The sequence below is a fragment of the Talpa occidentalis genome, unplaced genomic scaffold (assembly GCF_014898055.3).
Source record: "Talpa occidentalis isolate TD23 unplaced genomic scaffold, MPIMG_talOcc4v2.1 talOcc4.17, whole genome shotgun sequence".
In the NCBI taxonomy this organism is placed as follows: domain Eukaryota; kingdom Metazoa; phylum Chordata; class Mammalia; order Eulipotyphla; family Talpidae; genus Talpa; species Talpa occidentalis.
Genome location: NW_023601754.1, coordinates 13050212 through 13065906, shown reverse-complemented (window position 1 = coordinate 13065906; position 15695 = coordinate 13050212). Strand labels below are relative to the sequence as shown.

The 15695-nt window shown below is 40.6% G+C and overlaps 1 protein-coding gene across 3 annotated transcripts; it reads left to right on the top strand.

The window, feature by feature from the left end:
• The first annotated feature begins 2717 nt into the window (after positions 1-2717).
• On the top strand, positions 2718-12327 carry DUXB (double homeobox B). Of its 3 annotated transcripts, none has more exons than XM_037516182.2 (5): positions 2718-2830; positions 5767-5921; positions 8881-8986; positions 9358-9512; positions 10344-12327. In XM_037516182.2, exons 2-5 carry the CDS (start codon positions 5769-5771, stop codon positions 10911-10913), a joined length of 984 nt encoding a protein of 327 aa, XP_037372079.1. In that variant the 5' UTR covers positions 2718-2830; positions 5767-5768; the 3' UTR covers positions 10914-12327. The 3 variants fall into 3 exon arrangements, with proteins under 3 accessions (XP_037372079.1, XP_037372077.1, XP_037372078.1); XM_037516180.2 differs by lacking the exon at positions 2718-2830 and adding an exon at positions 2872-2984; XM_037516181.2 differs by lacking the exon at positions 2718-2830 and adding an exon at positions 2991-3068 and having other exon boundaries at positions 10344-12326.
• Positions 12328-15695: the final 3368 nt, after the last annotated feature.

Below are 15695 nucleotides of genomic sequence, written 5' to 3'. Positions count from 1 at the left end.
CTTTTATGTTTAAAAGTACTAAAAATGGAGTGCTGTGTTTTTTCCCATTTTTATTTGAGAAATTCTAACAGCTTATTTGTAAAGTAATTCATGTTGTTTATGAAATTTCAGAAATACAATTAGAAGGTAAAAGTTTAGACTTTTAATTCTTGGACTCCAAATTCGTACTCCTGATGTAATCACTGTAAAGAGTTTGATATACCATTTCTGATATGGTGTAATTCTTTGTCTTCGTTTCTTTTATATTTTGATCCAAATTCACCACACTACACGTTAACTTGCATAATCACTCGTGTCCTGTACAACTTTCCAATGCAATGCTGATATTTACTTCATTTAGTAAGTCATTTTCTGAGTCGTAGCCTTTTATAACAAAACAGCAATCTAGTAAGAAAACCGTTCTTAGATCTGTAAGTTATTCTATCATGAACCCCAGGAGGGAGTAAATGGGAACCCCCAAATTATAGCCATTTGGTCAGCTATATAGGTGCCAACTTGAGACTTGCTGTGGATGTCTAAAGTGCACGAACATAAGAGAGCAATCCCAAGGACTGTGCCCTTAATTTGTGAGATCTGCTGCTAACTCCATGTAGATAGTATCAGAATTTACCTGGGTGTAGGAAATTCAGCTAATGTCAGAATTGTTGAAGGGGAGGGGGAACCACACACTTGGTTTCAGAAGCACAGAGAGAGAAAGCAAAGATTTTTTTTTTCCTTATAAACATTTAAGTTGAAAATATTCAGCAGTTCTGCTGCTAAATGTGACCCACAGAGAAACTCTTCCAAGTACTCAAGAGAACCCTCAAATTCAAGTAAGAAATAATGTAAAGGGGCCTCCCCGGTGGCGCAGCGGTTAAGCGCTGGGTTGCGAAGCTGCCCGCGGCCTCTGTGGCGCCGGTTCGATCCCTGGCTGCTCCCCGGCCACCGGAGGAGGGTCCCACATGGCGTGCAGACCTCTCCTGCCGCCCGCTGCTCCCCTCAGCAGTGTACTTCGGTCCTTCTACCTGCTCTGCTCCCCGCTCTGGCTCTGGTGAATTCTCTCACCCTCCCGCGCTTCTGACTGTACCCAGTGCATGTATAAACAAAACAAACAAACAAACCAGCAAACAAATAAATAAAGCATGCCTCTATAAAAAAAAATTAAAAAAAAAAAATTATAAAAAAAAGAAATAATGTAAAAAGTAAGACACAAGGGCAAAGACTGGACTACTTCTTAGGTATTATGGAAGGCTGATACATACTGTAGTCCTATAAAAAGCAAGTAACCTATTAGGGAGTGCCCTTTATTTTATTGTGTTCAGGTTCTTGGTATTTCTTTTTTAAGTTTTCCATTTATTCATCTATTACAGTGATCAAATGAGTTTTCTCCTACAATCTGTTCCATGTGGTGATTTGAATTTCTTATTAGAGAACTTCGTGATTAGAGAAAAATCCCAGTGGAGGTCATGGCATTCTTTTCACATTTTGCTGGGTTACAGCTGCCAGTAGTTTAAGATTTTGAAAAGATTTGTTCATGAGTAAAGGCTGGCATCATTTACTCCTTCCCTAAAAGTTGAGTTGAATTTTGAAATAAAATTCTTCGATATGGTTCAGATGCCTTATGGGAAGTTTGGTAACTACGGGCTTCAGATCTTCAATGACTGCTAGCCAACCAATATGGGGGTGAGCTTTGGGACGCTTAGTTGTTCTAAATACGGGTCTGTTTCCTATACATTTTCAAATTTATTTCCAAAAAATCGTTTCCAACATCCCCTTAACTTTTCCACTCCTCGAGCACACAGAGGACCGTGCTAGTTTTCATTTTTATACTTTTACTTCCTATTTTGGTCTTGATTTGCCCAAGATTCTTATTTGGGTTTTTTTATTAATATTTTATTTTATATAATTCTTACATCATTTTTCATCTTTGCACAATGTATGCATTTTTTTTTTCAGAGACCAATCTGAGTATAACTATAATTAGTACCATGCTAGTTAGCCTAAAACAACAAAATACCTTTTTATACCCTTTCCCTCGTGTTACATTAGACCACTTACAGATTATGTTTCCCAGGCTCTCTTAAACCTAGGAGTGGCTAGATGACTAAGTTCTTTTTTTTTTTTTTTAATTTTATTTTTATATTCCCCCATACAATTGCAACCCCCCCATTCTGACCCCAATCCCTCTCCTCCCGCCCCCAGCCCCCATAGAGTGTCTCTGGTTCATAGTTTTTTGTTGATTTTGGTTTTCACTTTCTTATAGTTATTCATTTTCCTGGCCCCTTATTTAAGTTTTCTAGATTCCTGCTATGAGGGAGACCAGCCGGTATTTTTCTTTTTCTTTCTGGCTTATTTCGCTGAGCATGATCCCTTCCAGCGCCATCCATGTTGCTGCAAACTTACTTGTTCCCCCCAAAGAACCAGGACGGCTGTCACCGAGTCCGGCAGCCCGGAGGCCTCAGCGCTCCTCGAGGGCGGGACTTCCTCTGACAGTGGGAGGTGCCGAGAGTCGGGGTCCCGCTGGCTAGGGGTCCCCCGCCCGTGCAGAGGCGGCGCAGGCACCAGGCCCCCCGCCCGCGGCGGGCCCCGCGGACACGGCCTGCGCGCGCCCCGGGAGGCTCGGCTGCCGCGCTCCGGCGCCCGCGGGCGAGGACCCGGCGGGGGGGCGCGCGGGGGGGGGCAGCGCCCGGGGCTGGCAGCGCGGCCGAGGCGGGCGCGTCTCCCCGAGACCGCCGCCCCCGCCGGAAGTTCCGGGCACCCCAACAGGCGGATTCCGGTTCCGTTGCGCTCAGACCTCCGGCGCCCGGGACCGTGGACCAGCGGAGCGAGGACGAGGCCGAGGGTCCCACAGGCCAGTTCCGGCCCCGCCCGGGGCCGCCGCGGGTCCAGCCGGCCCGGAGCCGCGGGGATCCGCCTCTGCAGTCGGCCGCGGGATCTCGCCCCGGAGGGGGGTTGGGGCTTGGGGGCGAGCGTCCCAGGTCGGGATCCCAGCTCCGGAGAGAAAGGTCGGGTGTTGTTTCTGGCAGGATGGTGGAGTCATTCTTTGGCAGGGGAAGTTGAGACTTGGTTTCCCAGGCGACGAAGGAGGTGTAAGTGCCAGACCCGAGGGCTGCGGGCGTGCGCCTGGCCCCGAACCGTGTCCTTTGAACACTCTCCAGAGTCTGTCGAAACGTCGCGGTGCCCTCACATCGCTCCCCAGCCAGCCTCGGCTGACCGCCCGGGTCCCAGAGAAGTAGGGTGGGGGCAGCCAGGTCGCCGGCTGAACAAAAGAGTTGGACACTTTTCTGCCTGCCAGGTTTTCAAAGCTGACATATTTACCCCCAAAATGCACCGTGGCAAAACAGGAGTTGCCATCATTCTAGGTTTCGGTCAAGTTTTCCAGCGCCAATAGCGCCTCTGCTTGCAAACCCACATACATACTTTTTGTCCTGTTAATGTCATCAATTCAAAAGGAACAATTTGGGAACTGTATCAGCGTTCCTGGAAAGCAGAGGCAGCAGTTAGCATGAGGAACTTGCTTATGTGACAGTGAAGGCTGATTTGGGCAAGTCTGAAATGCATAGTAAGGCTGGACTCGTAACAGGCAGCATTTCCTCTTCTCAGGGAAGCCTCCTCTGGCCTTTTGGCCTTTCAGTTAATTGACTCAGGCCCACCCAGATTATCGAGGGTAATTTCCCATAGTTATACGCAAGTGATAATGAACTTGAACCACGGCTATAAAATACCGTCACAGAAATAGGGAGAGCGGTGTTTTAATAACTAGGGTTTATAGCCTAGCAATATTGACACATAAAACTATTTCTGTCCACACTTTGTCAACCTGGAAACTATACACCTCTCCTGACACCGTAGATAATTCCCAAATATAACGACAAAGTGATATTTCTGCCTACAATAGAAACTTGCGAGCCCTTTCTCCAAAGGCAGATGTAACATCCTTGGGTAATGTGCATCCTTCTCTTTGGAGAACCCTTAAATACAACGATTTAGGTTAACTATTATATATTACATTAGATCATTAAGGGATAACAGGAAAAATATTTTGTCCATATATATATACAAACGTAACAATTCTCAGAGCTAGTATGCTATTTCTGCAAATGGTCACATGTAGTAGCCCGCCTGTTTAACTATTTCCTTCACCAAAATGCCTATTTCCCTTGACCTCAGCAACTACCTCATATGGTGTTGGTTCTTTTGATCAGATCACCAAAGTACACACACACATACATATTGTCTGTTCTCACAGACCCATCTGCAGTGTAACATTTATATCAATCAACAAGAGAATCAACAGTGTTCTGAATCCAGTCAATAAGGAACTAGTGAGATCATATAAATGTATACATGTATCACATGGAATATACAATTGTGGGGGCTGAACAGACAAGAATGGGAATTCCAGGGCAGGCCTTTAGAAGGGCACACTGAAACTCTGGTAGGAATGAAGCTGTCCAGAGGGGTGATTTCTTTTGGAATGTTGAAGCTTTGCTCTTATAACTTTCCAATGATTCTATGAGTCCCACCCAGATTACACAGGATAATCTCTTTAATTTAAATCCAGGTGATACATATTCCAGTCAACTAGAAAAAGCCTTTTATTTACACCTAGATTAATGGTTTTTTGAATAACTATGGAATATGTAAACTAGCCACGATGATGACATCTAAACTCCACTATCGATGATGAGAATAAGTTCAGAAAGGAAAACAGAAAAAGTACAAAGAATAACCATATATTATCTCAAACCAAAATAAGAAACAAGAGTACTAAAATGTTACACAGGACAACACATTTATATATATGTAAACTAGAGAGCACAAATATTGGAAAGCTATAATAGAAATCGGATTTGGAAAGAGATTTGGAAAGATATAATAGGTATTTGGAAAGAGATAATATATAAGTAAAAATAGCTGACTCTATACTTCCTCTGAATCTGACTACTTCAAGTTTCTAAAGGTGTTAAATATTTAAAGAAGGGATTAAGTAAAAGGGTATCTAAGAAATGGGTGGGTCACTGTAGGTGTTAAATCCTGTGTCTTGGGAACTGCTTAGTTGCTCACTCCCTATGGAATCCAAGTATTTCTTCCAAGATATATTCGAACAGCACAGCAAGTGTTAAGTTCCCATCTGCTTTTTACTGTCTTCTTTGATAATGCCATGGTTCATTTTTCCAAGTTAAAATTAGTTACTATTAGAGGGCTAGATTGTTGGAGTAGGAGTTGTTTTGCAGTGGTAAGTTGTTTCAGAGGATTGGTGGATGCTTTGGTGACTGGAATTTCAAATTTAAGATGACACCATGAGTTCCATATGCATGGGTTATTGAAAGTTTTAAAGTTAACACTTTAAAATATATTCCACATGTTTGTTCTGTTTTTACATTTAATCTTGTTAAAATGTTTTCATCACAAAGTATCAGTTTTATTTATACTGTTAATTTTTTCGTGTTTTATTTCCATTAATATTTACCTAGCTCCTATGCTTCCTGTTTTTCTAACATGTAATTTGTGGACTTTCAGTAACTTCCTTTGGTAACTCAGATCGCAGATTCTCTTTTTTCTAATTCTATGTGTGTATAAATGTGTGTATGTGTATATAAATGTTATGTATGTATGTATTCAACCTCTGTCTCCAAATTTAGCACAACTTTAGGTGTATCCCTAAAATAAAAACATCAAACCTACAGGCTTTCAACCTGAAACAAACATGACATATGCTCACTTAAGAATTTTTAATCCAGAAATATATCCTTCATACTCCTCGCCCCATTTTCTCTTCATCAGGCATGCTACAAAAAGAAGCCTGGCAAGGCAGGATTGTTTACAACCAGAGCCAAAAGGATATCCTCCAGAAATGGTTTGAACACAACCCTTACCCTGATAAAGCTTCCAGGCAACAAATGGCCAAGGAAATTGGTATTCCAGAGCCTAAAATTCAGGTATGCATTAGGTTTCTATTTCATTATCTGTAAGTCAAGGTGAAGAGAAGAGCTGGGCTCAGCACTTTGACAATTCTCTTATGTCAGGTATGTTGCTTCCCAAGTATTTTCTGTTTATAATAGTAGAAACAAAATAAGAACTCTCTATATTTTTTTTTACCAATGGTGGAGATAGTGGTTAAATGTATGTACTGATGAAGAAAGAGTAAGGTCCAGCCTTTCCCAACAGATGATAATTAAATCATATTTTGAGATTTAGAGAATATAGAAAATTGGATCACTATAATGATATGATACCCTTACGTATTGATATACTGCACAGTGATTAATATGTAATTATGAGGGGAAATGTACTTAGAAGGGAATGGGGGGAGAAGGAATCATGTATGATTCCCAGTTCTCAGCTTTTTTTTCCGCTTAGTGAAACATCTGGTATGATTCATACCAGAAGTGTATGAAGTAAAATCACGTGTTGTATTATTTTGAATAACTACTAATGGAAATTAAAACTAAGTTGGTTTCAATTAGCAAAGAGATAGCTATAAACAATATAACAACACAAACAGTTTTTCAAAATAAAATTTTGTTGATTTACCATTTATTTACAATACCATATAATCTTCAGGGGTACATGTTCACCTCTACAGGTGCATAAACCTCACCTCACCCAACACTTAAGTTCTAGTGTCTGTTGCACTATCAGGTTGACACCCTCTACCCTTCCTTCCTGACCCCGTTACTCCTCTTGCCTCTGGTAACCATTACATTTTTTCACAGATATGAGTCATTTTGTTGTGATGTGTTATTTCATTTGCTTTTTCTATATTCCACATATAAGAGAAACCATCCAATAATTGTCTTTCACTTTGAGTTATTTCACTTAGCTTAATCACCTTAAGTTTGGGTACATGTTGTCGCAAAAGGCAAGATTTCATCTTTTTTAGTAGCTGAGTATTATTCCTTTGAGTATATGTACCACACTTTCTTTATCCAATCAGCTACTGATGGGCATTTAAGCTGTTTCCATGTCTTAGCTATTGTGAATAATACTGCTGTGAACACACAAGTGCACAAATCTTCAAATTAGTGTTCTCGCATTTTTTGGAAAAATATGTGTGTGAGATATTTCTGGGTCATACCGTAATTCCATTTTTAGGTTTTTAAGGAATCTCCATACCATTTTACATAGACTATACCAGTTTACATTCCTACCACAGTGAACAAGAGTTCATTTTTCACTGTACCCTCACCAACACAGCTTTTTGATAGAGGTCATTCTTACAGATATGAGGTGTACCCCGTTGCAGTTTTGATTTGCATTTCCCTAATAATAAGTGGAGCATTTGTTCAGATGCCTGTTAGCCATTTGTACATCTTCTTTGGAGAAGTTTCTGTTCAAGTCCTTTGCCCATTTACTTATTGTGTTGTTTTGTTGTTAACTTGCATGAGATCTTTATATATATTGGGTATTCAATTTTTGTCCAGTGTATGATGAACAAGTATCTTCTCCAAGTCAGTAGGTTGAAATAGTATTTAATGCAATGAAGATCAATATGAAAATGAGTTCAGATTTTTTATCAAATATAGAGTCTTCAAGAAGCCAGTGGCTTTAAGGTCCTCAGTCTGAGGAGATGCTGGGGAGAAATTTTCCTTTTTTCTTTATGCATTTGTTCTGGATATAGGAGTCAGTGGTCATATAGTTCCAGCAAGAAAGTAAATTCTATGGTAGTGTCTGATAATAAGCTGCAAAGAAGCAGCTATTTGAACTGAAGTGGAGGATGACAAGTCCAGAAAACAATGTAGGATATGTTTGACTCTGTCTAATGTTCATTAATTTATTCATTAGTTTTCACCTGTGCTTAAGACTTCTTACCTGAAAATACTGATTAAAGGATATAACCTTTTAGCACTATGCCTTGGATATAAGAGTAGTTTGTCAAATACTAGTTGTCACTAACATCCTAAAACTTAAGAATTATCAAATTATCAAAATAAAACACTCGAAGTTAGAAATCACAATTCTGAGGAAGCAAGCAGAGTTCTATTGGTTATGTTATTGACATGTTTTACAGCATAGGATACTACACAGTCCCTTGGAGTCTCCCAATCTATAGCTAACTATGGTCTGAAGAAAGAAAATGTGATGCAGTTTCCAGTGAAAACTTAAAAAAAAAAAAAAAAGAGGAAAAAGAAAGAGGAAATGTGGATGCCAGCCTAGCTCTTAATTGTAACTAATTCTAATAATTTAAAAAATTGTTTTCCAAGATCAATTCCATGTGTATTGTATATTACAAAATAGTTTTTTTTTTTAAGATTTATTTTTTATTTATACAATAGCTGGGGTACAGGCCAGAGGCGCTAGAGGGTGAGAGGATTCATCAGAGACAGAGTGGGGAGCAGAACAGGCAGACCAACCGAAAGCACTGCTGAGGGGCACAGCAGGCGCGACAGGTGAGGTCTGCTGTGCCATGTGGGGATCTCCCTGGCCAGCCGGGAATGGAACCCGCGCTGCAGAGGCTGTGGACAGCTCCACAGCGCTGCCCTCAACCCACTGCACCACCGGGGAGGCCCCCGAAACAGTATTTCTTCTGAAAAGATAATGAGAGCAAAAGAAGACATTCAGACACAGAAGATCAGCTTAGAGAGAGGAGGAGGGAGAAAGAGACGAAGAAAGAAATACTCATTTCCTTTGAGAGAACTAAAAGTGCCTCCTAAATTAGGGAAATTTACTTGGGATACCATGAAGATAACCTTATGAGAAATGCTAATTTGAGCTGAGACCAGATTGTGTGTTCTGAATTATATGCTAATGGAAATATCATTCCTAGGAATATATCACCTTTCTCTTATGGATATTATCCCAATGGCAGTTGATAAAATCAGTCTTGTTTAACTGGACTGGTATTTGGAATGACATAGACTGAGTTACAGGACTTTCATGTCTTGTTCTCCCACGTAGATTTGGTTTAAAAACCACAGAACAAAACAGAGACAGTTGGAATCTGAATGTTACTTAGGAAAAGACCAAATCCAGGCACAGGACGAGCCTCAGACTTGGACTCAAGGTAAGAACCCACCAGTCCAGATGCATTTCCTTAGTGGGTTTCTTTGAGAGGGGCTATGATTCTACAATGTTGTGCCCAAATTCTCCACGAAGAATCCTGTGTTTAGGAGCCAGTTACAGCTTGTTCTGGGCACCCTGATGTCAGAAATATAAGCATGGGCACACAGTTGGCTGGGACAGGTAGGTTCTTAGCAAGCAAATCTTTGGACCTTATGGTCCTGCTGCTCTAAACAGGGCAGGGTGCTCTCCTTCTGTCACCAAGGGGAATTAGGAGGGAGTAAGTGAGTTCAGCATTATCTTCACAAGTTTGAATTTCTAGTTCAAATATGAAAAATGTCCTAAAAGCTATCTTTTTGTTCCCGTGTTCTCCAGAATACTTACCAAAAGAAACCAGACAAGACCAGATATTTGTCACAAGATCTCAATCAAACATCCTAATTCAAGCCTTTGAAAGGAACCAATTCCCTGGTATTGCAACCAGAAAAAAGGGGGCTAAACAAACAGGCATTCCAGAATCAAGAATTCAAGTAAGTTCTTTGTCTGTGGACCAAATATGTCTTCTCTGTACTGCCAGTGGTATAGTCAGTTAGAATCACCAGCAGGAAAATAGTTTATACATATTTTGAGAGCACTGTCAGGTTTTCTACAGCTTGGCACTGTTCTCACTTTGGGCCAAACATTTCTTTCTTGTGAGGAGTTACTCTGTGCCACATAGGTTATTTTTCATCATTCCTAGCCTAGAAAAACTGCCTACAAAAATGGGAACCCCCCCCCCCATTTTTGACACCTCCCAAAAATCTAGATATCTAACCAAATGTCCTCCAACTGGGGAAAAAGTTGTTTATATTGAGCTCCTTTTTCTACATAATGGGGATACTGACTTAGTAAATGATAAATGCTTATGACTAGGAACCACATTCATAGGTTTCAACACATAAACCCTCAAAAACACCTATTTGTTTTTATAACACTGGATCAGATTTATACACAAATTTATATGTATTCTTATGCACATACTTGCAATGAGGGGGAAAATATCAACCTAGTAGAGAGCTTGTTTTCCGAATTATTGTTATAATTAGAGGATTCTAGAACATGTCTTTTCAGCCAGTTTTAATTCATCAATAGTTGATTGCTGAGTGTGTTGACCTCTATTTGTGTATTATCCATTTATGTTATCTATATACACATTTATGTACATTACACCAACACAAGAGTATTTAATTTCATACTCATAGCCATCCTTCTAGTAAGGCCTATATTAATAGCTCCTTTGCTTTACACAGCATGAGAACACAGCCAAAGCCATGTCTTATGATGTCCATGTCTCCCTTTTTCTCACATATCTGTGGCTTCAGAACAGAAGATCTCTGTACCCTGGGCAGAGCAGAAGTGAGCCCATGACTTCCTTGGTAGATGACCCAAGTGGGAGACCTGATCTAATAGTTCAGCAGCATGAATTTGACCTTTCCACTCTTAAAGGCAGGTCTCATCATTTTCCTTCCTCCAAATCTTTCAGCCAGAAACAAACATTTCTACCTGCTCATCTCCCATCCCATGTGTCCTTTGTTCCGTGTGTGATCCAAGGACCAAATGTCAGGATGGTGCAGCCCATACAGGCTGCAAAGGGAGGAGACAGCTCTCCTACTCTGACACTTGGGAGTTACGTGCCAATACCACCAACTCTAGGAGGAGACCTCTCAGATACTGAGACTGCCTTCCTATTGCCCCCAAACCAAGAAAAGTGCCAGAATCACAAAGAACAGACTGGCACAAGAGTAGTGCAGGTGAAGGACTGTTCTCAGCCTCATCCTGAGCACAAAAAGCACCAGTCACAGGATCTGGACATATCTTACATTATGCAGTGGTGGGATGAGGGCTGCCAGGCTCTGATTGCAGAATGGGATCCTGGAGAAGGAACACAGTAAGACTGGCGGCCACAGCAATCAATGGAGAACCATCTCATCCAACTGCACCAGCAATATGTAGAAATCCCAAGCCTGTTTAGTCAATTCCTACCACACACAGGTTTTTAGAAAAGATATAACCCACAGAAAGAGGTCCAGCCTGGACCCCAGTTGTGCCTCAGTGAAGAAGACTGTCAGGCTCAGCTCCACATGCTGCAAGCTCACCAAGGCCTGAACTTCAGGAGGTAGAAATATCATTCTCAGAACAAGGTCAAGACCTCCTTTCTTTTGATACAGAATCAGTACAATTTACAGGATAATGAAAATGAAGTCATCCTATTTGGGACAAGAATAATGCAGGTAGAAGGAGAAACCACTTGAAACCCCAAATGGAGGTTTTTACTGTCTTGGAGGCAGTGGTTATTGTCCCTATTCACTTCTCTAAGGGATAGTTTCCAAGCTCCATACTGCCTCCGGAAGCACTTTGGGCACTACCTATCTGCTGAATCCTTCTGAACAAAAGCATTTTACTGGCAAATAAAACCTCCCTATGAGCACCACTTCCTCCAGAGTCTGGAAAATCTACAGACTATAATCACACCCAGATGAGAATAGGTCTATGGTATTCCGGAAAAGCTAAGAAGGCAAACTGAAAGTTAATTTGTCATATAGAAAATGAAAGGATGCTGTATTCCTGATGATGTGAGTTCATGAAAGTGAGCTTTTTCCCTGAGCTCTGAGGGTTTGAATTGGGAACTAGAAACTACCTCAGCATCTATCATAAGGGAATGGTTAAATTAGGATAAATCCACAATTGTGAGAATTCACTGATAATTTTTTCCCTTTTTGTTGATTTTCTTTTGATTTCCTTTTATTACTTTTTTTACTTACATACATTTAATTATAAGGAAAATATAGTGGCAACACCATACAGTCACTAAACATAGTCCCATGTTAATAATTCCACGTTTTTAGGCTTTTCATATATGTATTTACATGTGTATATCTACACACATATATTCACAAAATAAATATTTTTTGTCATTACAAATTATATGTTAATCTAAAATCTGGGATAGCTAGTCTTAGTATTCTCCCTTCTTTGGAAATGGTAACTTTTAAAATAGATTTTAGTGTATTAAGGTGTATATGGTGTATATGGGTCTTCCTAGTACAATAAAAATCTTTGAAAAAAATACTCCCTTGTTCACTTTATCAGTTTACATTGTTTAGTCATATTTGTTTACTTGCCCCATGAAGGGACTGGCACAAGGTCAGTACACATACATCCAGTTCCACCGAGATACCAGTTTATACTAATAGAGCTGTGGGGTGGACATATACACTGATGTCTGGGTGCATTAGGTCCAAGAGTTTCTCTATGTATTTATACACAATAGCACAAGTGCCAGAATATTCTACCATCACAATTTATGGTTAAATTACAATGAGAAGTTATTTTTCCTAATATGAACTAGACTTTCATTAATTACCTAAAAAAATTAAAACTGATATGCATGTGTATACACACAATTAGTGTTAGAAGTCTCTAAGACTCTTACCTAATTATTTGACAGTGTTGCTACCATGCACATGTTGTAAGTGACTTAAACAACAGAAATTAATATTGTCTCACAATTCTGGAGGTTGGAAGTCCAAGATCGAAGTGTCTTCAGGTTTGGTATCTTTTGGAGATTCTCTTGCTAAGCTGATGGCTTCCTTTCTTCTGTGTATGTGACCCCAGCATGCCTCTCTGTATGTCCAAATTTCCTCTTCATAAATTTCATTTTCTTAGATCCAACTGCACTATCTTTGGCTTTGGTTCTGGTATATATACATAGTCTACCAAAGGCACTAGAAGCCACCCCAATCTAATGGCCTCCTTGTTTAACTACTGTAACACCTGTAAAAGAATGCTTTGTAAAAAGCTTCCACTGTCTGCTTGTAAAAATGTTAGAAAATAATTTGGTTTACTTAAGTCCATATTGTGGACAACAGCTATCAATTAAATAAACAAACTACAGGACGGAAGTCTTCAGCAAGCTTCTCTGCAAAACCCAAATAAGATCTCCATATCTTTGACCTGATATATCTGTGGCAGTCCATGGTGCCAAGTGATGATCCCAGAAACAACCTGATATATTTTCCAGAAAGATCCCAGGACAAGTAAACTATCAAAACTGAAAGCTGCAGATTGAAAATCTAAAGAGCAACTGGGGAAACCCTCCTTATTGACAGGCACAAGTAGGAGGCTGTAGAACCCAAGAGGAAAAGACCAGAAAATATGCAGAGTGAGTGCCAAGGTCATAATTTTTACTAATAAAGAAACATCAATAGCATTTGTTTTAAGAAAATACACTCAAGAAGCACATTAAAAACGCCAAGTAAATTTATTGGGAAGATGAGACAAGAAAGAACACATAACGTCAAGTCCACATTAATGATAAGGAGACACCTCCTGAGTGAGATATTCTTGCTCCTGGAGAAAATGACTAGACCTGACTTTACAGTGGAGGTTTGCAGCAGACCCTGACTTTTTATTTGGTTATTTACCCTGCCCTTTCAGGCCACATTCCCTGGGAAAGTTCACAGACTATAGCCCAAGGAGACTAGATCTTGATTACTCTAAGTCAACTGATTCCATTTCACTTACCCTTCTAGAGATGGACTTGGGAAGAGGTATGTGCTGTAATTCTGACAAGGATAAGTCTATGAGGGGTTTCTGAAAAAGGCTGCCCATTAATAAAGGCAACACCTGGGCCTCCCCTGTGGCGCAGCGGTTGAGCGCTGGGTTGCGAACCTGCCCGCAGCCTCTGCGACGCCGGTTCGATCCCCGGCTGCTCCCCGGCCACCAGAGGAGGGTCCCACATGGCGCGCAGACCTCTCCTGCCGCCCGCTGCTCCCCTCAGCAGTGTGCTTCGGTCCTTCTGCCTGCTCTGCTCCCCGCTCTGGCTCTGGTGAATTCTCTCACCCTCCCGCACTTCTGACTGTACCCAGTGCATGTATAAACAAAACAAACAAACAAATAAATAAATAAAACATGCCTCTATTAAAAAAAATAAATAAAATTTAAAAAATAAATAAATAAATAAAGGCAACACCTAACAAGAAATCCTCCCTCTTCTGTTGAAACCGTTAACAGGCCCCCTTCAGCCACAAGGGGAGCAGCCTACAGGACAGGCTAAGGATGGCAGAGCAGAAAATCAAAAGAACCCTGAAGCTATCCTACATACATGAGATTGGAATCTTCCTATTATTTAAAGTCTTTAGTTAGGTTTTCAGTTACACATAACTAACTACACCTTACTGACACAGACAGGTGGCATTGATCCAGCAAACACCTTTAGGCCAAAAGCAAGAGAGGATCAAATAAGTTAAGCAGCCCTGTTTGAAGTTCAACAGTACCTTCTCTAGAGAAATAGGAAATAGAAAAACTAAATACCAGGAGCATAGCCCTCTACTACAAGGAAAGAAAAGACAGAATGTTTCTACCGCAAATGAAGTTATACAAGTTATTCAAGACCTAGAAAATTTCAAAGGCTGCATGCAGCTCAGGGTTGGAAGAGGCAGAGAAAGTACGTGGAAAGGTAAGGAAGGTCCAGAATTCAAGAGCTAAATAGAACAAGAAATGATGTCTCCCAGAACACAAGCAAAAAAGCAGAGCCAGAATTATAAAGTTGAGGGGGGGAAAAACCCTAAAGAACAAGAATCTGGCAATTCAAGGAAGAGGGACCCCAACTTTAGGACTTCAATAGCTGGTCTTAGCAGCAGATGAAGCTAAAGCTCAAAGCCATTAATCATTAAGATTGAACTCATTGTCTTTGCTTACAATTTTTGCTTCAAAAATACTTGTGATAGTTTGTATCCCCACTGTTATCTCCCAGCAGGAGGTAAAATTACTGTAAACATTAAAAAAGCAGGTATTTGAAAGTTACTGGTTCATAATGACCACTAAAAATTGGTGTATGCTTTGGTTTTATCATATCTTTTGAGAGTTAAAACCCTTTTGCATATGACTGGACAAAACCAAAACTTTTAGCACGGTAAAGTCAAGAGGCTGTGGTAACTTTACTACAGTACAGATATGCTAGATGACATCTCCCATATTTAAAGCAATCATTTTCAGCCACCCTACAGTCAGATCAGAATGAGAAGACGTTTTCAACAAATGCCCACCATCCAACCCTTCCCAATACTCATTTAAAAATTACTACTGTAGGGGCCTCCCCGGTGGCGCAGCGGTTGAGTGCTGGGTTGCGAAGTTGCCCACAGCCTCCACAGCACCAGTTCAATCCCCAGCCGCTGGGTGAAGGTCCCACATGGTGCGCAGACCTCTCCTGCCGCCCACTGCTCCCCTTAGCAGTGTACTTTGGTCCTTCTGCCTGTTCTGCTTCCTGCTCTGGCTCTGGTGAATTCTCTCACCCTCCCGCACTTCTGACTGTACCCAGTGCTTGTATAAATAAATAAATAAATAAATCTAAAATAAATAATCAATCAATCAATAAAAATATAAGTAAATAAGTAAATAAATAAAAATTACTACTGTAGTGAGCATTACTGCCAGAGTGTGTGGCATCCCACCAAGACACTAAAGCAGGGGGAAAAGTTAAACAGTTTGACTTACGGTGCGTTCCCATAACAGCAGACATTTAAGAAAGCATTTGAATGTGAGTGGTGATTCCAGGATGCACTAGTAGGGAAGTGGGAATGTAAGACAAGAAAAGGAAGTTTATGCAGGGAACATTTACAAACAGATTCCCGTGCAGACCACAACACTTATTTCTGGTGGGACCTCTAAAAGAT

Bases quoted from the DNA above. Each gene is read 5' to 3' on its own strand.
- DUXB (XM_037516182.2), top strand. From the start codon at position 5,769: ATGCTACAAAAAGAAGCCTGGCAAGGCAGGATTGTTTACAACCAGAGC. The intron at 5,922-8,880 runs GTATGCATTAGG...TCTCCCACGTAG, and splicing joins TTCCAGAGCCTAAAATTCAG to ATTTGGTTTAAAAACCACAG. The intron at 8,987-9,357 runs GTAAGAACCCAC...CGTGTTCTCCAG, and splicing joins GCCTCAGACTTGGACTCAAG to AATACTTACCAAAAGAAACC.